Source organism: Hemicordylus capensis, chromosome 1, assembly GCF_027244095.1.
Source record: "Hemicordylus capensis ecotype Gifberg chromosome 1, rHemCap1.1.pri, whole genome shotgun sequence".
In the NCBI taxonomy this organism is placed as follows: domain Eukaryota; kingdom Metazoa; phylum Chordata; class Lepidosauria; order Squamata; family Cordylidae; genus Hemicordylus; species Hemicordylus capensis.
This window is the reverse complement of record NC_069657.1, coordinates 382,068,456-382,096,016: the sequence shown is the minus strand read 5'-3', so window position 1 is coordinate 382,096,016 and position 27,561 is coordinate 382,068,456. Positions and strand designations below refer to the sequence as shown.

Sequence of the window (27,561 nt, the reverse complement as noted above, 5' to 3'; positions counted from 1 at the left end):
AGATCCCTCCTTTTTTCTTCCAAAGACAACCACAGGGCTCTGTGGTCGCCAGGAGTCCACACCAACTCGACGGCACACTTTACTTTACAATCTACTTGACACTAGCCAGTGTCTGTTGGAAATGAAAGTAAACATGAAATATAATATTCCCTGTTGGCAGCAATGTGCAGCTACCAGTCAATGCTACTGCATAAAGCAACTCAACTGTCTCTGGATCCAGTAGACTTTTGTCTATAGCAACTATTATTAAAGTTGTTGCACAACAAGTTTTATTAAAGGAAGTAGTATTCAGGACAGGAACAAAATATTTGGCAATGCTGATGGTTTTTTTCTTTGACACTACCTGTTCAAATTACTACAAAGAGTCTGCATATGTTTTAAGTGTAGCTAGCCAACCCGCACAGAGCATCTGTGTGCTCTTTGGGGCTGGCTGTTCCCCACTCCCTCCTGCCCCACTCTCCCTCCCTCCCTCCTGCCCCACTTTCTGGCCCCCCCTTCCCCTCCCTCCTGCCCCACTCTCTCTTGCCCCCTCTCTTGCTACAGGCCCTCCTTACCGAGCGGCCAAAAAGGGTCCCGCCACTGCTGTTCCTCCTACCAGGAGGCAAACAGGGAAGTCCTGCCATCCGTTTCCCTCCTGCCCCGGCCTCCAACGGGCACCTGGCCTCTGCGGCTGGGCCTGCCGCCGTCCAATCCTTCTGGATGCACCTCAGCCAATCAGGCGCCTCCACTGCCCAGCCAATCAGCTGGGACACACATTCTAAGCTGCACCCAGGAGAATTAAATATATAGATAAGAAAAGTAGCAACTATTGGCAAAAGTAATTCCAACATATACTGCAGCATTTGTTAAATGGTCACATTGTCCCCACAGATGATGAATTTTTTCCATTGTCATGGAAGGCTGATTAAAAATCACACACTGTTATGCCAACACTGAGGGAGGCTCAACTGTTGAACATGCAGGACAGGGCCTTCTCTGTTGTTGCCCCCAGGCTCTGGAATGCTCTCCTGGTGGGTGTCCATTCTCTGGCATCTATGGATGCTTTTAAAAACAAGTGAAAACACTTGTATTTGTTCAAGCTTGTACACCTTAGGGGTTGTCAGTACCTCCTTTTTGGCTGCTCTGGTGTGTGTGTGTGTGTGTGTGTGTGTGTGTGTGTGTGTGTTTTAATGCCTCTTTTTGGTGCTTTATGTTTTTATGGTTTTAATTGATTTTAATATTTTAATTTGATGTTATGGAATTCTATTGTATTAATATCTGTAAACCACCTAATTTTACGAAAGACGGTATATAAATCTAACAATATATAAATAAAATAAAGGAATACAGTTTCAATTATTTTGAAGAAAAAAGCCAAATAGAACTACTCACTGTGAACACATCCAAACAACATATTTGAAACCATAGCATTTTAAACATTGCAATAAAATAGTAAAATGGAAGGTAATTTCAGACTGTACAGCATTTGCTAAAAAAAGTGTGGAGCCACTAGCCACTCCCATGAAGAAAGCTCAAGGTAACTTCTCCCCACGATAACTTACTTACTTACTTATTTCATTTATATACTACCCCAACCAAACGGCTCTAGGTGGTAACATAGTAAGGGAAACTTATATCAGTGACTATTTGTGGCTGTGCAGCCCTCAGGGACATATTTCTGGGTGGCAAGGAGAGCTTTAGAAAGACTACTTTACTAATTTCAAAGGATAGTAGACTGAAGTGTGCCTCAAAATGACTGATTGACATTCAGGGCAATACTGTGCACATGCTACCAGGGAGCAGCAATTTTTGTCAACCTCCCTTTCCCTCTGCAGCCCACTGTGTCTTATGAAAAGAAGTTCCTGAGGGTTGCACAATCCTTTATGGAAATATAAGGAAATATTTTAATGTAATTATTACTTGAGTAAATGAAAAGAGTTTTTACTGGAGGTATCTTAAAATATGATCCAATGAATTGTTGTTTTTCCTTGTACTCCCTATAGAAGTTTCTTACCTGTATTTAAGTAGTTCTGGTGAGTATTTTGATTTAGCTTTGAAAATCACCTGTAATAAAACAAGAACACATATTACACTTACTGTAAACATTACAAATACAGTAGTATTCTCTCGTATTCCGGACAAACTGATTATATTTCAAATAATGTATTACTCCTTCTGCCTACTTTGTCCCTCTCTGACAGGTTTTTAAAGTCAGGATGGGCAAGGATGCAGAGTGCACATGGTTGACTTCCACTTCCAAGAATCCTGTCCACATCTTTGGGCTGTACATGCTGAAAATAATTAAAAATCATTTTTAGATTGTGAGCCTTTTTGGGATAGGGACTGTTTCCTCTTTTGCTATGTAAATCACTTTAAGAACCTTTTGTTGAAAAGTAGTATATAAATATTCTAAATAGTGATTGTGCAGTGCTAACATGATGTGCAGTGTTTCAGAGCCATAATGCTGCACCCTGGGGCTGCTATGGAGTTGGAAGGCATCGCTGAAGATGATAAGAACAGCCAGTAGCTCTAGCAGCATTTCTGCAGTTTCCCCCATTGTCAGCAAATTTCGGACATGGAGATGGACATAATGTAAGGTGTTACAAAGTAGAGTAGCTATGTATAGCCATTTAATAATAAAGGGCTAGCAAGATTATTTGGGCTAAAACAGAATCCACATAAATACAGCTGGCTTTATAAAGTACATCTTCAACAGAGAGCTGTGTTCTGATGCTAAAGGAATCTCAGCAAAACACTAAATTAAGATAGAAAAACTCAGAGCAAAAACTGCCAAATCATGATACTAGTTCTGTGTGTCCAGTGTAAACTCATTTGGAATTTCAGAAGCAGCTTTTTATGTCACGTGAGGAAATACTTTTATTCCAAGAAACGGGGGGGGGGGGGGGGGACCAAGAGCAACCCAAATCTCACTGTGTTTACAAATCTTTACCCAGAGCAGCTTTCTGGATTGTGACTGTAATCCGGAGGATAACTAAAACCTTTTGAGTGCCACTGATTTTAGTGGAAATTAATGTAAAATGTACACTGTGGACTTTTTAGGAAAACATAGATCAGGGAAATTGATACAAATTTCAATATACCAGAAACAAAAATCAATATGCAATTGGAGAACGCTTATCTTTTAAAAGTAAGGAATCAAAGCAAAAGATATCAGAAGTTGCTAGAGCTTGACTTGCAGGTATGGTACCAAAAAACCTATCGTATGGAAGAACAAATCATCCTCCATGTGAAAAATCAGAGGGAAACGATCAGTCGATTTATGGGAACAAAACCAAATACACAGCACTATATCCAGTCCAAGATGCAACACAGCCTCTTTGACAAATATAATAATTTTAAAAAGCAGATTTGGTCTCTAACAAATATAAAAGCAGAATTGGATCTTTGAACTTTGTTTTTATTTTGAAGGAAAGTAAAGTCTAAATAGTTCAAAACCCCTTGTTCTAGCATTGTTGGACATGGGATAATGACATATACACTTTATAACTCAAGAGACATCAGAATCCACTCATCTCAAACTATAGGCATAATACATTTTTAACCACTATTGAAGTATTTTTAAAACCCTCTGTAATAGGTCTAATAGTAATTAAAAGCCACATAATAGTAATCAACTAGGCATGTCATGAATGTAAAATAATACTTCAAGAAACAAATTAACAGCAAGTTAAAGAATGCTTGAAGATGAAAAGATCAGTGTTGGGTCTGAATCTGAAAACTTGTATTCCCATGTACCTCATTAACCAGAGTAATAACAAAGGATCTTAGTTTTAAATCATATTTAAATCATAGGTAAAGGAGTACATTAAAGTATCTTTCTGTCGTGTATCTTTTCAGACAAAATTTTATTTTTACTGTTATATGTATATACCTCCTTTCATTAAAAACAATCCCAAGCTGAATCCTTGATTCAACTTTCTGTTGCTGGGTAATAAAAGTTGTAGAGCTAAATATATTAATCTAAAGTACTGCAATGACAAATATGATAAAAGTATAAATGCAAAATCAAAACCCTGCCAAAAATCTATCAATGCTTGCTGCTTCCACGTATCTTGGCAATGAAAATGGTTGCTGTGTTGTTTGGATGGAGTCTTACATTTGGAATGGACCTCAGTTACATGCATTTGCTCAAATCCACATCCCCTTTATTACTCTTGCCTCTTACATCCCTCCCCACTACACACTTCTCCTTGAGTAGTCCTACAAAAAACACTTATTCTAAACTAAAACCTTTTAAATGCTTTAAAATTGGTATATCCCCTTTTTTCTCTGAGATATATACATATATATCTTTTTCCATTTCCCGTTAGCCTTTTCCTCGTGTGTCATGTGCTCCAACCCTTTTTAGCATCTTGGTTGAATCTGCTGTCCTTTAAATCTTCCTCAATTTGTTTCTACTCTTTTTAAAAAATGTGATTATTAACACTCTACTCAAGAGCACAACTGATGTGCTGTGCTTAGAGAATGGGGTTGGGTAAATGGCCATGTGTGATTCTGTTTGATGCTTCAGTATCAAACCAAAAAAGGGGCGGGGCGGGGGAAGTAGGTACTTGGTAAAAGCAAATATGTTTTCTCTTGCACCGATACTATGAATCTGATTGCACAAATGATCACATAGCCAGCTTTGGCGTCCACAACTGCCAGATCTGCAGTGTGGACATGCAGTCTAGAGCCAAGCTTAAACTAGAGACCTCGCCTAACATACTGATTAAGAGTTGTACATGGGGGATACTTCTGCGCGCACACAGAAGGGAAGGGTGTTCTCTGACCATCCCCGGCTTCCCTCTGTAGCTACCTGTAAAATACATCCCTGAGGATTTTCATGCATGGAAACATTCCCCATGCACAACTCTTAGTATGTTGGGCCTGGTTCATGTGCTGAATGAGTGCACTCACTACTGGCCTAAAAAGGCTCCTCCTACCTTGCAGGACTGGCCCTGCCATGCAGCCAGGGAAATGAGCCAGTTCAGACAGCAGTCACTGAAGCGAGTAAGCATTTGTCACCTCTGCTTACTCACTCACAAGTGATTCTGTATCCTTATATGTGTATAGAAAGAGACGCAAAGGGAAAACCTTAATTTCACATTTGCTTCTCTAAGTAGATATAAAAGTAAAGTGAAGTTGTGCCCTCGAGTTGGTGTCGACTCCTGGCGACCACAGAGCCCTGTGGTTCTCTTTGGTGGAATGCAGGAGGGGTTTGCCATTGCCATCTCCCTCGCAGTGTGGGATGATGCCTTTCAGGACCTTCATATATTGCTGCTGCCCGATATAGGGGTTTGCCATGGTCTTGGAAACATACCAGCAGGGATTTGAACCAGTGACCTCTTGCTCACTAGGCAAGTCATTTCCCCGCTGTGACATTAGGAGGCTTTTAGCAGATATAAAGAAAGGGGGCGATTCAATAGGAAATGAAGAAAAGGGAAGTGTTTTGAAGGGAGAAGGGTGGCCAAGTCCACATCACCAAAAAAGAGGACATGGATATGACATTCATCACCACAACAGAGGGTGAAATGAGGACACTAATTTGCAAAAAAATCTGCATATGCTAATATATATGTATAGCTGTACATATGAATTAACATGTGAGCCCAACCTTTTCCCCGATGGCAACATTAAACAACAACCATGCATCAAAGTATAAAATGATTGCCTAATTCTTCCCCCGCCCCCACCAAGCTGCCCCAATCCTGGACAAAAAAAATATATAGGGGAGTGGTACTACCATAAATGATACAAAATGAAATACCACTACATAAACATAATGCAAACTATTTATATAACAAAAAATACAACTCTCCACAATGTGAATGATATATTCCCAGTACAACAAAATGAATGTATATTGCATATATATGATACATATGTGTCAACAAGATTTTGCAATAAATCCTTGTTTCACAAATGCTTCATCAGAGATCATTATTCACAACCAAAAGCATATGAACAGTTTCTCAGAGACAGAGTCTTCACCCTGGTTGTCGTGAGGATTCTTTTTTTACTCCCTCCAATCCCATTGTTTAAATTCATCCAGGAGGGACGAAGCAGCAACTTCAATATTAGATATGTTCCCTGACTTGATGGTCAGCAGGGTGGTCAAGTCATGGGGTGGGGGGCGGGAAGAGAGGACACGGGAGTTCTCCACACAACAGGTTTTACCGTGAGTTTCTTTTACAAGGCTTTACTGCGAACTCAAATGTATCCCCAAAACCTGATGCAACAAGCGGATTTTTTTTACCCCAAATATAAATCAGGCTGCACTCTAACAGGCAGTGAAAAACCCAAATTGCGTGTGAAGTGCTCCCCGATCTCAGGGACTTTGAGGTAAATTTGCCTGATATGTGAGCGCATGCACTCCATTCCAGAGGAGATGCACACTAAAAGGCTTTAAAAGCCCAGTGTGAAAAACTTCATGGTCCCCAAAAGAGAGCTGACCTCTATAATAGAGGACCTATGGCAGCCTAGAACTTAGAGAGGGAAATGGGTGTTTCAGTCAGCGAGAGAAAGGGGAGGGGAGGAAGGGGGAGCCATTTGCTGGTCCAGGCAGCAACATCTCTCTTGCACTGACACTCTCTATTCCTCTTCTGTCCCTTCCTCATCACCCTGCCTTGAATCTCACAAGCTGCAGGCTTGGTATGTTGATACCTTATGGATCCAACTTCTTTGATGTGACAGAGAAAGAAAGCCTTTGAACTTCAGAATCCTCTTCAAGACAACATGAAAAGCAGAATTTGAAGGCCCATGAAGTAGCTTAAATCTGGCTTGCCTAACTGATCAATTTAACTAACGTTATCTAAGATATTTAGATGTTTCGGGTAGATGATTATGCCTTAACAAGCCTTTTGAACATAAAAGGTGTGTACACAGTGTAAACAATATGGAATATGAAGCACTTTTAGAGAAAAACTGAAGATTGTTCTTTCTGAATCTAGCATGCTGCTTGTGCGTTTTTATTTCCAGTCAAATATGTTAGAGACACTGGCTGACATTCGGGCTGAGACAATAGTACTACAGTACTGCTCTGGAATTATTCTAAAGGACTACTTAATTTCAGTAGAAGTACTTCAGAGTAATTTAATCTGAATGTCAGCCACTGTTCACAGTGTCTTCAGGGTCAAAGACTGAAAGTGGGCACAGTCCTTATGACAACAGCTGACGATGGCAAGAGGGCTGTGGAGCCACAAGAAGCCTTCAGCATCACTGTGCTGTACAATACAGGTTGTTCTTGGTGCGGCAGACCAGGCATGGAGCAGGGAGTGGTTTTTGTATCTCCCCCCTCCTTCCAAAAGCTTTGTATACTGAGGGCTGTGAGACCCTCCCAAATATATCTATACAAGTGGGAAGGGCTTTGGGAGGGAGGGAAGAGATGCGGAAATCACTTCCTTCTTGCCCTTCACACCCAGTCCACTGAGCAAAGAAGCCTTTATTGTGGTGATACTGGAGGCTTTATGCAGAACCACAACCTTCCTGGATATTCTCAAGAACGCACAGGTATAGAATTGTAAGAACAGTAAAGCTGAAGACTCAACTTGACTCAGGCATCCATTAACATATTAACAACTGACTTATCTCTCTATGCAGGGTAACTATAACGGGATCTGGGCTGAAAGTCCTAGACCTCACACACAGAAGTAGAGCTGGTGTCTCTTTAACAACTTCCTGCCAACTGCAACTAACCATGGAACACTTCCCTAAAAGGAAAAAAATATTACAAGGTCTTGTGAGAAACCCTCTAAAATGCACAGTACACAGCAGGCTGTTTCCCCTTCTATATCTAGCTCTATTTTCTTTGCCCCAGTGAAAAACATACACCTTTGCAATGATCCAAAATAATGGAGCTAAACAGAATGTGGGAAGGGCACTTTGTATGTCTGTGTAATTCACACACTGCAATGTGTGACATTATTTTTTTCTTTCTACCATCCAGACATGCTATAAAGATCTAGGTGGCCCTGGATTCTCTTGTGTGTACATGCAGTGAAAAAAGCAACATATCCACTTAATGGAGGGAGGCAGCTTGGGAGAAGGACAGGTTGCTGAAGCAGTATGTTGTAGGTTTGGAAAAATCCAGCCTTAGGTGGACTGATGACACCTGTTGACTTGACACTAACTTATTTGTGTTATTACTCTTTTGTTGCTTTGCTGTGTTGTTTTATTTTTTGCAAAACGATTATAATTCCCTGCCAACTGAATCCTGAAATTAATGAGTCACTGCTTACCCATCTACCCCATCCCTGTGGAGGCCGAGTCCTGCTGGGGCCTGCTTTCATGCCCTGCCCATCCTAAAGTAATTACAATCTCAGTGGAAACTGCACATGTGGAGACAACAGATGGGAAGATATTAATGCCAAAGTCAACCATCAAAGGAGAGTTGGATGTGAACAGGGCATATATAGGCATACCAGCTAGTTTAGAGTAGTGGTTAGAGTAGGGCTGGAGTAGGGTTGGGGAGAACCAAACTCAAATCCTCACTCAGCCATGCAAATCTCTGGGCTACTCTGGACCAGTCACCTATGTCTCAGCCTGAACTACCTCACAGGATTGTTGTGACGATAAACATAACTATATCCACCATTCTGGATTCCTTGGAGGAAGAGTGGGATATAAATGCAAATAATAATTAAATAGTAGGGATGTGCAAATTGATTTGGGTACAAATCAATTTGTACCTGAATCTAGCTGATTCGGAAACAAAATAAATCACCCCTGTGGTCCATTGACTAGATTCGGATACAAATCGAATTGGGCCTGATTTGATTTGAATTGATTTGAGAGATTCGGATCCCTCCTATTAATTTCCCCCAGATTCCCAGCTTTCATTAAAAAAAAAAAAAAAGCTAAGCTCTAGCCCTTGTCGAAGTGGAGTTATGGAGCAAAATGTGTGGTCATTATTTTTCAAGTGTTTGGATTCTTTGGTGTATAATAACTTTCCCTCAATGAATCCCTATGAGGATTCATTAAACGCCTTCATTTCTTCTATTCTTTTCGGCAGTGCCAACTGTCAACTGCCATGTGCCAACTACACCCCACTCCCACCTGCAAGGCAGTGGGGTACTACTCAGTTTATGTTCTAGGATTTTTTTCAAGTGTTTAGGCTCTTTGGTGTCTAATAACCTTTCCTCACAATGAATCCCTATGAGGATTCATTACACACCAAAGAGTCTAAATACCTCAAAAATTCCTAAAATATTAATTGAGTACCCAGTGGCTTGTGGGTTGCGGGGTAGTTGGAACATGGGATGCCACTAATTACCCACCCCCACCAGCGAAGAAGTGGGATAAAAATGAAAAGAAGAAATGAAGGTGTGTAATGAAGACACCAAAGAATCTAAACACTTCAAAAATACCTTAAAAAAACCCCTGAGTACCCCAGTATGTGTGGGGTGGGGGTTAGGGATGGGCCTGGACTGGTCCGGAGGACATTGAAAAGGCCTCCGGACCGGTCTGGACCGGTCCGGAGCTGGGTGGTTCGGTCCGAGGTTGGGGGGTCGCTTTAAGAGTGGCGGGAGGGTTTACTTACCCCTCCCGCCGCTTTCCCGATCTGGCGCCGTAAATTTTAGAGTAATTGGGGCGGCAGGATACCTCCCTGCCGCCCCTTCCCCGCTGCTCCTCGGCAAACTTCCCAAGAGTCCTTTGTGCGCGCGCGCGCATGTCAGAGACATGAAGATGTGCGCGCGCGTGCAAAGGACTCTTGGGAAGTTTGCCGAGGAGCAGAGGGGAAGGGGCGGCAGGGAGGTATCCTGCCGCCCCAATTACTCTAAAATTTACGGCGCCAGATCGGGAAAGCGGCAGGAGGGGTAAGTAAACCCTCCCGCCACTCTTAAAGCGACCCCCACCCCAGTGCCGGACCGCAGTGTGGCGGTTCCATGCACACCCCTAGTGGGGGGGAGAATGTAGCTGACTCATGGCAGTTGACAGTTGGCACTGTCCAATGATAGTCAAAATGAAACAGAAGAAATGAAGGCGTATAATGAATCCTCATAGGGATTCATTAGGAGGAAAAGTTATTAGACACCAAAGAATCTAAACATTTCAATATTCCTAAAAATTAAAATGAGTACCCCACTGCCTTGCAGGTGGGGTGGTGGTGTAGTTGGCACATGGCAGTTAACAGTTGGCACTGTCCAATGACAGTCAAAAAGAACTGAAGAAATGACAGTGTGCAATGAATTCTCATAGGGATTCATTATAAGGAAAGGTTATTATATACCAAAGAATCCAAACACTTGAAAAACTGCACATTTTGCTCCATAACTCCACTTCTACAAGGGCTAGAGCTTAGCTTTAAAAAAAGAAAGAAAGAAAGAAAGCTGGGGATCCATGTTAGGATTAGGATATGGCAAGTTCGAATCCCCATTGTTTCCTATGATGGAAATGTACAAAATCAGTAAAAACAAAAAAAAAACCATTAAAAATCAACCAAGTGTCCCACTGCCTTGAGATTTGGGTGGTAGGTGGCACCCATGGGGACTTACCCACCACCCAAATTTGGTGCCCCTAGCTCCTTGTTAAGTGGTCTGAATTGGTCCAAATCTGAATCAAATCAAAGCAAATACAAATTGAACCTGGGGTGATTTGGAGGGGGCAGATTTGGATACAAAACAAATCAGGGGTGATTTGTTTTGGGCACAAATTAAATTTAAAAAATCATTTTGTGCACATCCCTATTAAATAGTACAGTAATTGTGTACTATAACCACTTGTTGATTTACTCTTGGCTACAGACAAGTCTCATCAGCTTAAATTCCTCATGCATTCAAATCCCAGTTATTTTGGTATACTCTAGTTACAGCTATAAAGCCACCTAATGATGCAACGGGGAAATGACTTGATTAGCAAGCCAGAGGTTGCCAGTTTAAATCCCTGCTGGTATGTTTCCCAGACTATGGGACACCCCTGTATCGAACAGCAGTGATATAGGAAGATACTGAAAGGCATCATCTCATACTATGCGGGAGATAGCAATGGTAAAACACTCCTGTATTCTACCAAAGACAGCCACAGGGCTCTGTGGTCGCCAGGAATCATCGACTTGACAGCACACTTTGCCTTCAGTTACAGCTATATCTAAAATGATAGAAAAAAGTGTGAGTGTGTGTTTACCCATGAGAGAGACACAAGTATATAATGAATGGCTTGGGAAATGGAATGGCTTGTGATTCAATGGCTTGGGATATCTTTCTATTTCAGTTGACAGTTTTATAAAACCTCTGACTTATAAGAAGCACTTGTGACTCAGAACAGTACTGCATGGATTATGCAATAAGCATGGAGTTCTCAATCCCGTTGTTTGTGTTATTAAGTTAATGTGCGGGGGGGGCGGATTTGCAGGGGAGGGTTTACATCTTTCCTCACCTGCCAATTCTTTCCTGCAGCTTCTCACATCCAACCATTTCCCCCCATTTCCCCTCTGCTTCTATCTAAAGGTTAGCAATCAACCCAGCTGGAGTGGAAGTGAGGTGGGAGAGGCAGAGATTATAGAGAAGAATAGGTGGATAGAGGAGCAGGTTAAACAACTCCTCTGTCCACTAATTCTCCCTTGTCCATCACCCTGATAATTCTTAACTGGAAAACATGTTTGCGAAACATGCAGTTCTTCCCTTAAGAGCATGTGTGAAGGAACACTGAAGAAATTAGGGTTCTGCTGACTCTTCATACTACAGAAGATGCTGCAAGTTTAAGAATGTCCTGCTGTTCTAAGCTACTGTGCCTCTTCTTTTTCTCTTACTACACAAGTGGGGGAAGGGTGTTCAAGTGAGCTTTTTATTTGTAAAGTGTCTCTGCTTATGACTCTTGTAACTATTCTATCAAGTCCCAGTGGACCTCTTGTTCTGCCAATTGTTCTTAGGCATTTGCTAGTTATTAAACTATGGTTTGTTAGGCCACTGACATAATTTCGTGGAGTGCTCTTTCAGCCCAACCATGTCCCAAGGAGTGCATTATTGAATATTATGGCCTTGTTCTTTATCACTTCGACAGCCCTCTCTTTGAGTTATCAATCAATAACTTTCTCCAGACTAAAGAGGCTGGTTTTTGTGCATGGTGATGCATAACCAGGCTGTCTTTCTTTTTATTTGGGTGAAAGTTGTCTCCAAACAAGTTTATGGACCTGTCATTATCTCTTCTCCTCCTCTTTCACACTTGTCCTTGCTTGTCTGCTGTCTCAATGTAGGTGTATTTTATTTTTTTAACAAGCCACTCTTGACAGTACAGTATGCTGCATTACAAGCCAAACTTGTCACTTCTTGATTATAGTTTGAAGCATTTATTGAAGTAGGAATATACTTGGTTTACTCTGTGGAGTGTGCTATAATACTTCAGTCTCTGTTCCTATATTTGTTTCTATATTCCATCTCTAACAACTTTTAAAAAGACTCTAAAGATACATTTATTCACCCAAGCTTTTTAACTAGACATGTGGTTTTTAATTGTTTTAAGGTTTAAATTTCTGTTTTAATTTGTTTTATGTTGCTGTAAACCGCCCAGAGATAGAAGTTGGGTGTGGTGTACAAATATAATAACAATCAATCAATTGATCAATAGATCAATATTTCTCAATTCTTTATTTTTACTTGGGAGGCTTTTTTTACAAGCAAAAATTAGCACAACTGCCTTTTAGCCTTTGTGTGCTACTTCAGCTAATAGTAATACTTCTTTTAGAACAATATCTGAGCTGCATTTTACAGAGGTCTGTCTGGGAACTATTATTAATAAAGCATTTTTAATTCTTCTTTATGGTCCACCCTCACTGTCACCCTGTGAGATATCACCATTATTCCAATTTTACATATGGAGAACTGAGGCACAGGTTTCAATTCTTTGTACATTTCCTTGGTGGTCATGTTACTGCTTCGCAAGTAAACATGCATAAGATTAGATTGCAAACCAGAATGGCATACCTAGGCCCACAGTGAGCTACAGAATGAGAAGGGACTTGAACAGAGGTCTCCCAAGTTCAACAGCCTGGAGAAATGTCTTCTGTGATTTGTTTAAATAAAAAACCAAAAAACATCATTGTTCCACTTGGTGATGTTTCTTTTAGTATTAAATATCTGGTCCTTGGATCAAACTGCTCAATAGTACTAATAATCATGCTTCAAACAGAGCAGTGTATTCTCAGTATTCAAAGCACTTCACATATATTTTTTCTCCAATCCGTAATAAACATAAAAATAAGTCCTGTAAAATAGCTGGAAGGAGGACTGAGTTTGAGACAACAGTGGCTTGCCTAAGGCCACCTAGCAAGGCAGCTGCAGTGAGAATGAACCAGGAACATCCTGACTCACTACATCTGCTGCTCTCAGGAAGAATTTTCCTGCACAAAATTTTGCACCAGTTTTCATTTGACAGGAGTAATGAAATTAATGTAAATCTCCAACACAGAATGTTTTGTTCCTCTTTGAATAGCTTGTTTTGGTTCAGACTAAGGAAAGAAACAACTCTTGCATCAGAATACAAGCTTGCAAAGAGGTTTGCATTATATATATATATATACACACACACACACACACACACACACATATACATACTCATACACATACACATACACACACACAGTTTAAATAAGTGAACTTATTTATTAAAACCAATGTAGCTCTGAAATCCTGACCCTGACTCCCTAATGAGCAACCATGAGTGAATTGTGAAACTTTATTTTGCACTGTTGGCAAAATCAGCTGGTATGCTGAGTGGAGAGAATCTATCTATGTGGTCGCTAAGAATCAACTTGATGGCACTTAATCAATCAATCAATGATGAGTAAAGCGATTGTCACAATCTCTCTTTGAGGATCAGGACAATTTCATCTATGGTTTTTAATGTAATTGCCATATCTCCAAAGTACAAAGAGGATTCCATTGACACTATGGAAATTTTGTTCAATAAATACTGAGACAGATACAGTTCATTAGAAAAGTTATCTTTGCATCTTTTCCAGAGACAACAGAGACAAAAAAAAGGGGGGGGGATGTTCTGTAGAAACCTTTAAAACAGAATTCTGTCACAGTCCTATCAAGCTAAATGCAGAATTGTCTGTTCCCTTACCTGAGTGAAGTAAAGATTCATCAGTGTCAGGGTGAAAAACTGGAGGCACACTGGGAAGCAATAAAGAAGCCAGAAGATGAAGGGACTGAGAGAATTTGCAGTGATAAAGTCTTTGAAGTAAAATGAAAAAAGGACTGTCCTAAGAGAAGCCCAGAGCAAGCACAGAAATAAAAAGACAGTTTGATAACTGAATCTCTTGTGCCTGTAGTGAAGGACCAGCCAGAGTTGGATATAGATGAACACAAACAGGAGTGAATAAAAGACAGTATAAGCAATGGTCAGACCCAGCTTAACATATGGAGGCACAGCTGGACTCAGCGTTGGTGGAAGGGTGTCATTGTTCATTGAGTCCCACTCAAGGGCCTCCATCTGAGCTCTGGAAGCAGGCAGACTCCTTAACTTTGCCTCTTGTTCCTGTGGCTGCCGCTACCGTCTCCTCCTCCTCCTCCAGCTTTCATCTTCCTACAGCAGAGGAACCAAGAAAAAGAAAACAAGCTGCACTTCCTCTTTGGCAGTTTACTGACGGCTTGTAGCACATGATCACAATCCAGAATGATTCATTAGGACTGCCTCCGTCAGCAGTTGGCAAGGAACAACTCAGAAAAGCTGCTCTTTGTGTGCACTCCTCTCCTTATCCTTTAAAATGAAATAGTCCCCTGCCCACTCCTCAGCCTTCAGGCAAGATTTTTTCTTAACTTAATCTTGATTTAAGAGCAGTTGGGGAGTGGGGAGGGTTGAAAAAACAAATACTGTAACAACCCTGGCCTGTATACTCTGAAATGTTTTTGTGCGATTTGAAAAAATGGCACAATATATTTCTAATGTCATATTGCCATTAAGAGCTTTTGACAAAGCTGGTGACAGCTAGTAGGGCTGATTCATTTCTATGCTGCAGAGAAGGAGATGGGAATGGGGAAATCCAAATCAGTACTACTAATTGAGTCAACAAACATAATTTGAGCACAGGGTCAAAGACGAATTTGTTCCTCTTCAAGCAGCTGACTGGATCTTTGAGAGAAGCCTGACGCACACTGTGAAAAAAATGGATATTCTGGTTGAACATGTCAACTGGAAATTATGAAAATTCAGGGCAAAATGTATCAAAAATTTCCACACAGAAATAAACGATGATGGGGAAAGACAGAGGATAATTTGACCATTCTCAAAAGACTCCCCCGCTTCCTTTCTACGTAGTCTTCCCTGTTGTGCAGATAATCAATTGGAAGAAGCATAAAATTATGCTCCCTCATCCCTCAACATGTTTCCATTTTCTGTTCCTCTGATGGTCCATAGGGAACACCAAAAGGGAGAGAGACATTTTTAGAGTGCTAACACAAGTTCACATTCGGCAGAACACTCTTCATTCTCTAGGGAAAGAAGGAATATTCCACATTAGTGGTGGTTATAAGCTGCCTTTTGACCCCTCAGTCTCCTAACTTTATCACACTAAGAACAAGGCTGAGGGAGAAGGATTTAGAGTCAATGTAGTGTAGTGGTTGGGAGTGCTGGATTAGGACTGGGGAGACCCAGGTTAAAGTCTCCTCTCAGCTATGAAGCTAATGGTGTCCTTCACTCAGCAGGCCCATCACTACATCTATTCTACCTCACAGGGATGTTGTGAGGATAAAATGGGGAAAGAACCATGTATGCTAGCCTGATCTCCTTGGAGGAGGGGTAGGATAAAAACCTAATCAATAAAATATGGACAGTGGCTAATTCTAGTATGGGTGTACAGAATACTGTACACTCACATAAAATTTGGACAGCAAAGACAGTAGGCCCTTACACAATTCAGGCTGTGAATGCAGGTAGAGGAAGTAGCATAGCAGCAGCAGGCTCACCCCCTGGTCTATACATGATCATGAGAAAATCTGTAGAGACCCTGTGCATACACAGCTGCATTTGTGGAAGGCTCTGTCCACAGAACTGGAACCCTGGAAAAGTAGGGTATGAGGAAAGATTCTCTAAATGTTGGAAATCCTAGAAATGTTGAGTTCCTGACTGCATGGAGAAAGCCCTCTGCATACAGCTATACACATGGAGGCTCTGCTCAGATGTCTAAATGAACACACACAGAGTATAATTGTGGAAGCAAGACTTTTCTTCCCAATTGTTGGTTGAATGTTGCACGGAAATATTCAAAGTTGCCATTCAAACATTAATAAACATTTGTTTCTATCAGTCATTGGAAAAGTTGATGAAAAGCGTAAGTAGTAAAAGTTAATAGTTATGAGCCTTTGAATATTGGCTTAAGTTAAACATTCCATAATTCTATTTTTTCATACAATAGAATTTTTATGAGATTTCATAAAATTATTAATTATTCAAAAAGTTAAGTTGATTCATGAGAAATGTGTGAAACACTGCACAGTGCCTGCTACTGTAATTTTGAGATGCAATCAGTGGGTTTCTTTTCCATAAGCCCACAGAAACACACTGAATAACTCAGCACTCACCAGAAATGACTGTTATACTTATCACACAAATTTCAGATAAAAACAACAATAATGGATAACATTAATGTTGTTTTTGAAATAGTCCCTGGGCTACCTGACATAGACAGTGGCCAACATCCAGACTAATTAAGTGCATGTGTGCACATGTGTTATGAGAGAGGGGTGATTTCATCTATTGTCCCTTCTCTTTGAAGCCAATTGATTTTTTTAAAAATAAGAATTTTTATTAAGAAATAGACCAAAAAGGACAAAGACAAATACCATAAAAACAATTCAAAACCAATCATTCTTCATGATGAAAAACCATTTTTCTACTTAATTACATCAGTAGAGAAAAAGTATCTAGAACAAGATAAAGCAAAAGAAATTCAGACTCTTAGAATTGTAAAATCTAATCTGATCATCTTCTTGTAAATTACATATCAAAAACACTATAAGTCAAATCCAGAAAATGGGAACAAAGTTTGACCATAACGGATATTGTAATTTATAAAAGGTTCCCAGACGGACATGAATTATTCAGTAGACATGCCTTGTACATAAACCGGGACTTTCGAAATTGAAGCATAATCCCACACTTTCAAAAACCAATCATTTAAGGAAGGGATTTCCAACATACGCCAATTAGATGCATATATAATCCTGGCCACTGTAATCATATATAAACACATGTTTGATTTGGCAGGAATATAAGGTTTTATCATACTTAAAAGAAAAATTTCTGGAAGAAAGGGAATCTTAACTTCTAAGATTTGTTCAACTTTCATATGAATTTGTTTCCAAAACTGTGGAGCTTTACTGCAACTCCACCACATATGGTAGAATGAACCTAAGTGAGAATTACATTTCCAACATTTCTTGGAGAAAGAATCATCTATTTTGTTAATAGTCAAAGGAGTTATATACCATCTAAAGAACATCTTATACCAATTTTCCCTTAGATTGGTACACAAAGTGAATTTCACATTCTTTTTCCATTGGTATTCCCATTCAGAAAGATCGATCGATCTATTAAAGTTCTGCATCCATTTTATCATACATTCTTTTATCTGCTCAGTCTCAGTTTCATACTTCAGTAATAGCTTATAAATTCTGCCTAATAAATGACCAGTGTTGCGGGTGATTAATTCTTCAAATTCAGTCAGATCTCTAAGTTTCCCACCCTGTAATTGTAACTCTTTCCGAACTATTGAACTGATCTGAGCTTGTTGAAGCCAGGATGCTTGTTGAGTTGTTTGCTTGGAAGAGACTGATTTGTCCGAAGCTAAATATTGGGCCAAATTTTGTAAGGAGTATAAACTGCCACGCCAGAAGTTATACTTAGAAGAAAATTCTTCTTCATGGAAATAAACACTCAGTATTGAGGCCGAAGGTGATAATCTAGGATTTATTCTTTTCTGGTATTTATCCCAGACACAAAAAAAGACTATGTCAGATAGTATGTTGTTGTATCTCCAGATCTTTCCTCGAACCAGAAATCCATAAGTAATTATGCAAACCTCTAGTAAGACCAAGTTCCTCCATTCGGGTGAAACTTCCATATGGGGATAAAATCCAATTTGAAATCCAAGTCATGCTACTAGCATGATAATAAAGTTTCAAGTTAGGAACTCCAAGACCACCTCTTTCTTTTGAATCTTGCATCACTTTTAATCAAATCCTGGGTTTTTTAAATAATTCCAAAGAAATGAATTGAGCTGACTCTGCCATTTATTCAATATCTTGCCGTCTATCTTTATAGGAATCATTTGAAAAAGAAAGTTCATCTTTGGTAATATGCTCATTTTTACTGCAGAGATTCTCCCAAGCAAAGATAGGGTCAGCTTCTTCCATCTATCGAGATCAGCCATAATTGATTTCCAAATTGGAACATAGTTATTCTTATACAAATCTTTATTGCTCCTCGTAAGATTAATCCCCAAATATTTTATTGGCTTCTTTGTTACTTCTAATCTTAAAACTTTAGAAAAGTATTCTATCTCTTCTTCTGAAAGATTCCATGTCATAATCTGAGTTTTATCTCTGTTAATCTTATAGCCAGAAACTGAGTCATATTTATGTATCTGTGTCATTAATGTATCCAAAGAGTCTTTTGACTTGTGTGACAGAAAGCAATACGTCATCAGCATATAGTTTTATTTTATGTTCACAGTCCCCCATTTTGATACCTTGAATCCGCTGTTCTTGTCTAATTTTCGCTGCCAGAGGTTCAAGAGCAAGTATAAACAACAATGGGGAAAGCAGACAGCCTTGTCTAGTACCTTTATCGATAATGCATTTTGAAGACAAGGATCCATTAACAATAATTTTTGCTGATTGCTGTGCCAAACGCCTGAAGAACCTCAAGAAGCCAATTGAAATGGCAAAGAAAAAATGTCCTTAAGGGCTGTGCAGCCTTCAGGGAATATTTTGGGGACTCACAGTCAGCTTCAGAGTGAAAGGGAGATCAAAGAAAATCATTCATCCCCTGCTTTAGCTGCATACATACTTTTTTAGTCTGGACATCAGCCAGTGATTCTAAACATGTGTCGTGCACTGTAGAGCTTTGCAGCATGGAGTTGGAGGGCGGCTTTGAAAACTAGGCCGATCGAGCAAGGAGGAGGCAAAGGGCATTTTTAAGAGAATTATCATGGGGGGGATGAACTCAAAAGGGCACCTTTATATCATGCAAAGAGGCAGTTTTAATATACATTTTAAAACAGATACTTAATTGCTGTTTCCCATTTCAGGAGGCCTGCCACCTCTTTGACCTTGGAGAGCTGTGCCAACAGCCCACAGAGCCTCACCTTATTACTCTGTAATGCCAGGTTGGTCCAAAATAAGTCTGAGATCATCCATGACTTCATTATGGATGAAGGAGCTGACCTGGAGTGCATTACGGAGACTTGGTCAGGAGAGGCTAGTGGTCCGGTTTGGTTCTAGCTTCTCCCACTGGGTTAATCTGTGGCGGAGCAGGATGTGGATGGGGATGTGGGGTGGCTGTGGTCCATAAGAATAACATCTCCCTTACCAGGATCCCTGTCAGGGAATTGGACTGGCGCATTGGAAGCCGGTGGTGGTGTGGGTGCAACCGCTGCTGGTGGGTTGCTAAGCTCCCTAGTCACTCCCCCTGAATCTGATGTCAGACGCAGGTGGGGGGGTGACCATATGTGGAAATGGGGCTGCACAGCCCCATTTGCAAGGTGCTTCAGCCAGTGCTGGGTATCCAGCCTGGCTGGGAGCCAGAGGCGTAACTATAGGGGGGGCAGGGGGGGCACGTGCCCTGGGCGGCATCTTTTTTGGTCACATGGGGGGCGCCGCCATGACAAAAAAATTTTTTTTTAATTTTTAAAAATTATTTGTTAATACAAATGTTTCCTGCTCAGTGCAGCAGCGCTGCAGCAGTCAAGGGAGCATGTTGGCGCCCCCTCCCCCACGAGCGGTCCCTTCTGCGCCGCCCGCGCCCCCCCCCCCCCCATTGCTTTGCTGGCGCCTGGCAGCCAGTCAGTGGCCTGGCTTGGCGGCGGCGGGCGCTTGTGAGGAAAAACCTAAGTATAATGTAGTATGCTGGGGGCGCGGGGGGGCGCCATTTCAATGCTTGCCCCAGGCGCCGTTTTCCCTAGTTACGCCTATGCTGGGAGCGCCTTTCCCTGCCTCGAAAGGTAGGCTGGGAACCCAGCACTGGCTGAAGCTTCTCACAAACAGGGCCATGTCTCTCTCTTGGAGATGCCAGATGCAAGCATAAAGATGCTCTTCCCAGAGCCGCCCACATCCCCTCGGGGGAATTTCTTACAGTGCTCACACATCTCCCATTCAAATGCAAACCAGAGCAGACTCTACTTAGCAAACAGGACAGTTCATGATTGCTACCATAAGACCAGCTCTCCTCCCCTTCCTTTGGAAGCACTCTGAGCAGCATGCAGTTATGTCCCTGAGGATCACAATTTCATGCTGCTCAGAGCACATCCAGGGAAAGGGGGGATTGATTAAAATGTGTCTGCTGCTGACATGTGTGTGCTGCCACTGTGCTGCTGCTGCATGCGTAGTGCTAAAGGCTACGCCATCACAGCAGGAAGTTGCTACAAGTGGCAGAGGAGCAGGTACAGAGCTGCTCTCCTAGGTGCCCGGGCTGAGCTCCAAATCAGTGCACAAATCTCAATTCATGTACATCCCTAATTTAGAGGCATCTTGCCTCTGAGGCTGGAGGTGACCTATAGCCATCAGACTAGTAGCCATTGATAGACCTGAATTTGTCTAAAACCATCCAGTCTTGTGGCCATCACCACTTCCCATGGCAGAAAATGCCATAGGTTAAAAACAGCTCCTTTTTGTTGGCTCTAAATTTCCTGATAATTAGTTTAATGGGATGACCCCTGGTTCTACTGTTGTGTGTGAGAGAGAGAATTTTCTTTCTCTCCATGCCCTTCACACCATGAATAATTGTATAGACTTCTATCATGTCTCTCCTTAGTTGCCTTTTTTCCTAACTAAAAAACTCCAGATTTTGTAGCCTTGCCTCAGAAGGAAGGGCTTCTGGGGCCTGTAAATTTAACAGCAAAGATGGTTCCCATACTTATTGGGATCAATGTCCCTGATGGCTGATGCAGAGAAGAACAAGCATAATTGGTTGCCACACCAATTATGGTGTGGACTTACCCTGCAAGTGCATAGAAAATACTAACAAAGGACTTGTAGTTCTTGAGAGATTGTATCCTATAGGGTTATACTACTTTCTATCTCTCAAACAACAAATACTAAAGTTTCAATAAAGAAGAAAATATCATGATTCATGTAGAGTCCTAGAGAGTGGATATGTCAGAAAAAATGATAAGAAAGCCAGAATTCAGAAATTGTTAACTTTTAACTTATACTTAAAAAGAAGTTAACCATTTTAACTAGTTAACGTTAAAAGTCGTCAGATGGGGATAATGACTAAGTCAAAAAGATAACCATTCTTTTAACTATTTAACTTTATAATGTTAATTAACTAGTTAAATTAGTATCTCTTATTGTCAGCTGTGATTTTATTTTCTTTGTCTGTGTGTGTTTAAGTGGATGAAAGGGTTTGGGTTTTTTTAGGTGAAACCTAACAGTGGTTTTGACTTCTGCCCTCTAAAAGCAGCAAAACTGTTTTCATATCCCTCTGTTTCCTGTGTAAATACATAGTCACAAAAGACACATTGTAGACACTTATGAGAATTACAGAGAAGAGCTAAAGTATACTGTGGGATTTATTTTCTTTTGTAATATATTAAAAATTGTACCCTGGCAAACAAATGTGTTTTGAAGCAGCTCTTGAGAAGACAAAGCACAGACAAGGGGAGGCAGTAAACTTTTGTTTTGTTTCCTAAAGAAGCAAGCAAGCATGCAAATAAATAAATCAACAAGAAAACAAGGGGAAAAGGACAAGGTAATTTGGTAGAGCTAGTCTTTTCTAGGGTTTGTTTTCTGGCTGGCTAGGGCTATTTGACAGGGCAGTTTCAGTTTCAGTTGTGCCTAGAGAGACAGTGGGTGGGGATTAGCTGCAGATGAGTCACACAGCTTGTGGGAGGGGCCATATTCCTGAGGTGGCTCAGTTTGGAAGCAGCTCTTGAGAAGACAAAGATTAGACCAGCGGAGATTTGTGCTCAGAGCTCTGTAAACAAGCATTTGCTAACAGATCTCAAAGGGGTTTTGCGTGGAGTTTAGCAGGGAGGTGTATGAGGAGGCATGCAAGTGATCCCCCTTTGTCACAAAGGAGACACCCAGCATGAGTAGAAGGTGAGTACTACCCCACTACTGCAATTCTGTAACTCTTAATTAGCTGACAACTGCAGCTAAGACCTAGTTTTCAAGTAAACAAGCTCTATCTTAATATTTGAAAGACTTAGGACATATATTGTACATCCTGTGGAATGAAGCACATCTTGCGAGAGTTGTCCAGAGAAGAGAGAAGGCATGGAGTAGCACTGAGTGGTGGACCAGCTTCTGAGGAGGAGGCGGCGCTGCAGCAATAAGGAAGAAACAAGAAGAGACATTGAGCAGTGGCCTCTGCCACCCTGCCGAGTCTCCTTGCAAGGAGGATGGCTAGGGCGGAAAAGCACACTGAGGGCCACCCATGCAGACTGGAAAGGAAGCTCGGGCTTGGGAAGGGGATTGATTAGGAAGGGGATTGAAAATAAAACGGCTAACATTATAATGCCCTTATACAAAACTATGGTGCGACCACACTTGGAGTACTGCGTACAATTCTGGTCACCACATCTTTAAAAGGACATTGTTGAACTGGAGAAGGTACAGAAGAGGGCAACCAAGATGATCAGGGGCCTAGAGCACCTTTCTTATGAGGCAAGACTACAACACCTGGGGCTTTTTAGTTTAGAAAAAAGACAACTGCGGGGAGACATGATAGAGGTCTATAAAATCATGCATGGCGTGGAGAAAGTGGAGAGAGAGAGATTCTTTTCCCTCTCACACAACACTAGAACCAGGGGTCACTCCATGAAACTGATTGCCAGGAGGTCTAGGACCAACAAACGGAAGTACTTTTTCACACAACGCGTGATCCACTTGTGGAACTCTCTGCCACAGGATGTGGTGATGGCCAACAACCTGGATGGCTTTAAGAGGGGTTTGGATGACTGCATTGAGGAGAGGTCTATCAATGGCTACTAGTCAGAGGGCTGTGGGCCACCTCCAGCCTCAAGGGTGTGCCTCTGAGTACCAGTTGCAGGGGAGTAATGGCAGGAGAGAGGGCACGCCCTCAACTCCTGCCTGTGGCTTCCAGCGGCATCTGGTGGGCCACTGTATGAAACAGGATGCTGGACTAGATGGGCCTTGAGCCTGATCCAGCAGGGCTGTTCTTATGTTCTTATGTTATGTTGGCTGTTCTCACGAGGAGACTCAGCAGGGTGATGGATGCCAGCCCTGGGTGTTCCCACCCAAATAGGCCATCCTCCTCACAAGGAGACTCAGCAGGGTGATGCGATGGTACTGTGGGTGATGCGAGGCCACTGGTAGAAGGCGACCTAGGCGACCACAGTGCAACTTTCCCTAGGAAGGGGAGGGGGCAGCTGGAGGAGAGCAAGAGCGAGAGAGTTGTGGTGGGGGGAGCAAGAGAGAGTTTGTGGGGGGGAGAGCGAGAGCAAGAGTTTTGTGTGTGGTAGAGAGTTTTGTGTGGGAGAGAGAGTTTTGTGGGGGGGAGGAAGAGAGAGTGGTGTGGGGGGAGAGAGAGAGTTGTGTGTGGTGATGGGGGAGTGTGGAAGGTTTCGCCACCTCAATTGTGATCCTGGACAGCAGGGGGCGGCTTAAGGAGAGGGGAGGGGAAGGCAGGGCAGGGCAGGGAGCCAGAGTGTTTGGGGTGAAGTGAGAGATGGAGAACTAGGGGCACAGGTATTCTGCTCCGGTCCAGCTAGTATATTCTTAATAGCCAATAAAACCAGTTATGAAGGTAGAGTGCCAGCAAGGGAGGGGTGCTTCCCAGTGTATTGCATGGAGTGTTGCATGTATTACTATCTGCCTGACGGGCAGAAGTTGTGGGTGAGCACTTGCTGCAAAGAGCTCCTGGCTCTCAGGGAAATAGTTTGTTCCCTTGAAGCCAAGGTGGCTGACCAGGAGAAGCTCAGGGAGGCAGAGAGGTGTGTGTATGAGACCCTCAGGGGTGTGACAGAGGCATCCCAGTCCCAGGCTGACAGCTCCTCTGCTGTTATGAAGAATGAAGATCTCAGACGAGGAGGGCAGCAGTCCGAGGAAGAGGGGAATGCTCCTTTAGAAGGGACCCCTTCCTTGGGGATGCACCCATATCCTCTCACACAGAGGATACTCCTCTGGGGGTTGGGGCCACCTGGAAATATGTGCCCAAGGATTGTGTCCAAGGATTGTGTAGCCCTTTTTACATATTGAATAAATGGTAAACTTCTGTGTTCTCTTCAAACCTTGAATTTATTTTAAAATTGATAAATGCATTGTTACAAGAAATGAGGAAAGCCTTGCATCAATTGTCATCTCAGATATCACATGCACACTGAGATGTGTGCAATGGTTTTGACTTGTTTGAAGGATTACCTGTACTATACCTATTCCAGGCCACCACCAAATGCACTCTTGAAAGAGGTAGGACATGAAGTAGTGATCCACCTGGGCCATGCTGGGGAAGAAGGCGGTTCTTGAGGCATCACAGTTCCAAACCATTAAGAGCTCTAAAGGTGATCACCAGTATGTTGAACTGTGCCAAGCAACTTAATTAGGATCCAGAACGGCTGATAAAGCAAAGGGGTCATTTGATCCCTCTACTGGGCTCCTGACAACAGCCCAACCACTGCAGTTTGGAGTAGTTGTAATTTTCAAACACTTTTCGGGGGCAGCCCCACACAGAGCTTGCTGCAATAGTTGAGCTGAGCCTCAGTGTAACTAGGGTATGGGTGATAGTGGCTAGATCTGTCAGCTCCTAGCAAGGGAACAGTTAGTGTTCCCTGCTAATAGGGCAAAGAGTTAGTAAACCCGGGCTAATTGGGCAAAGAGGCAGCTTTTACCGTGGTGATTCTCTTTATTTAGCAGGGGGAGAGTAACTGGCCCTATCCACCCCCAGCACAGTACTCAGTGGCTGTTGCTGGTGTCTGTCTTATGTTTCTTTTTAGAATGTGAGCCCTTTGGGGACAGGGAGCCATCTTATTTGTTTGTTGTTTCTCTTTGTAAACCGCCCGGAGCCATTTTTGGAAGGGCGTTATAGAAATCAAATTAATAAATAATAAATAATAAATAATAGTGCCTCAGCCAGAACTGGTCATAAGCACTCCTGGCCACAGCCATCACCTGGGCATGCAGGAGCAAGGTCTGATCCAGAAGTATTCCCATCATTTGCATAAAATTCTCATTAATTTCCTGGTGCACTAAATATGACTTGGCATGTTATTTGACCTATTTATAGGTGGGAGATACCTTCATCATATTAATTTCCCACACGGTATGTCAGTTTTTCAAGTAACCACATATCAATTTTAGAAATAGAAATTTTTTGATGGAAAAATAAAGTATAGGGAAATTTTTCCAGACTCCACATCTCTGCTCAAGTATGAAGATATCTACAGAGGGCAATTTGTCAAAGGCCCCCTCAAACCTGGAGTCGGTCCTGAGTGGTAAGCTTGTGTTTGTGCTTTGTATACTAAGGCAAAAGGGAGCTAGAGCATCCACTTTTATGATTATGAATTGGTTGCCAGCCTGCTCACCTATAAAGCAACTGTGTTTGTTTGCCCAAGCCAATTGCCGGTGCTTATTAGAGAATAGAAGGAAAATAGCAAAGTGAAAGCTATAATAAGACAGACCAGTAGATGTCTCTATAGTTTCTTTTTCTACATTGAAACATAGCAGAGGAGAACGCCTTACCTCTCAGTTTATTTATGCAATAGACTTCCATGTGTCCTGTACATAAATGAATAGCAAATATTTTCTGGAAAATATTTTAAAATTCCCAGTGAAATAAACTGATATTTTATTGTTAGGAACGTAATTACTTTGTCTCTATGATAGCCTAGATCAAAAGAGTTTTCTCCCCATCTCTGAACTGTGGAATCTTGATCTGCAATAATACTCATGTTGCCAATCATCTGCCCCTGCTTTGTCTCTCCCCACCAGTTACAGTGACCATGGTTCTCTGCTCCACTATCACTCATGCATGTACAACTTATGGCTCTTATTCATTCATTCATTCATTCATTCATTCATTCGATTTATATACCGCTCTTCCAAAATGGCTCAGGGCGGTTTACAACAGGATAAAAACAATTAAAACCAGTTAATAATTAAAATCAAAACTATAAAAACAGAATAAAACCAATTTAAATATTCAAACAGCTAAAAACCCTGGAAAACCAGGGCAACCATTTAAAACAGTTTACAGTAGTTTAAAAACCCTAGAAGGCCAGGCCAAACAGATAGGTTTTAAGGGCTCTCCTGAAAGACAGTAATGAACTCAAATTATGGATTTCTGCCGGGAGTGCATTCCACAGCCCAGGAGCATCTACAGAGAAGGCCCGCCTCTGAGCCGCCACCAAACAAACCGGTGGTAACTGGAGACAGACCTCCTCAGATTACCTTAACGTGCGGTGGGTATCATGCAGAAGAAGGTGCTCTCTAAGATAACTCGGACCTAAGGCGTTCAGGGCTTTAAAGGTAATAACCAGCACTTTGTATTTTGTCCGGAAACATATTGGCAGCCAGTTTAACTGTTTCAAGACAGGCATAATATGGTCTCTCCAGGTTGTCCCAGAGACCAATCTGGCTGCCGCATTTTGAACTAACTGAAGTTTCCAAACTATGTACAAAGGCAGCCCCACGTAGAGCGCATTGCAATAGTCAAGCCGGGAGGTTACGAACTGATGCACCACTGTTTTGAGGTCATCCTCTCAGAGGAATGGACGCAGCTGTCAAATCAGCCAAAGCTGACAGAAAGCACTCTTGGCCATGGCCTCCACTTGAAATACAAGGGTGAGGCCTGATGTTCTCTTAAATACCCAGGGCCTAAGCTGTTTAGGGCTTTATAGGTCATGACCAACACCTTGTATTTTGACCGGAAACCTATCAGTAGCCAGTGCAATTCCTTCAACACGGGAGTAATATGGTCTCTCCTAGATGACCCTGAGACCAACCTTGCTGCCGCGTTCTGAACCAACTGCAGTTTCTGGACTATATACTAAGGCAGCCCCACATAGAGTGCATTTAAAAAGTCAAATCTGGAGGTTACCAACAAATGTACCACTGTTTTGAGGTCATTAATCGCAAGAAACAGACACAGCTAGCGTATCAGCTGGAGCTGATAAAACGCACCTCTGGCCACCACCTCAACCTGGGACACCAGGGAGAGGTTCAGATCCAGAAGCATCCCCAGATTGGGTACCTGTTCCTTCTTGGGTAGCGTGACCTCATCCAGAACCTGCAGTTCAAAATCGTCTCCCGAGATCCAACCCTGCACAATAAGTACCTCCTTCTTATCTGGAATCAGCCTCAGTTTTATTCCTCATCCAGCCCATTACTGCCTCCAGGCAGGCATTTAGGGAGGTTATGGCTTCTCCTGATGATGTTGACATGGAGAAATAGATTTGGGTGTCAACAG

The 27,561-nt window shown here is 42.0% G+C and overlaps 1 protein-coding gene across 3 annotated transcripts in view; it reads right to left on the bottom strand.

The window, feature by feature from the left end:
* GPR137B (G protein-coupled receptor 137B) overlaps positions 1-14,576 on the bottom strand; it is a 30,340-nt gene extending 15,764 nt beyond the window's left edge. For 2 of the 3 annotated variants that reach the window (XM_053300026.1, XM_053300046.1), the window contains exons 1-2: positions 14,041-14,572; positions 1,994-2,043 (exon numbers count right to left, since the gene is read on the bottom strand). In XM_053300026.1, coding sequence (XP_053156001.1) covers positions 1,994-2,043; positions 14,041-14,409 — 419 coding nt within the window. In that variant the 5' untranslated portion in view covers positions 14,410-14,572. Of the gene's footprint in view, positions 1-1,993; positions 2,044-14,040 lie in introns of all 3 variants that reach the window. The other variant, XM_053300036.1, reaches the window with a different exon arrangement.
* Positions 14,577-27,561: the final 12,985 nt, after the last annotated feature.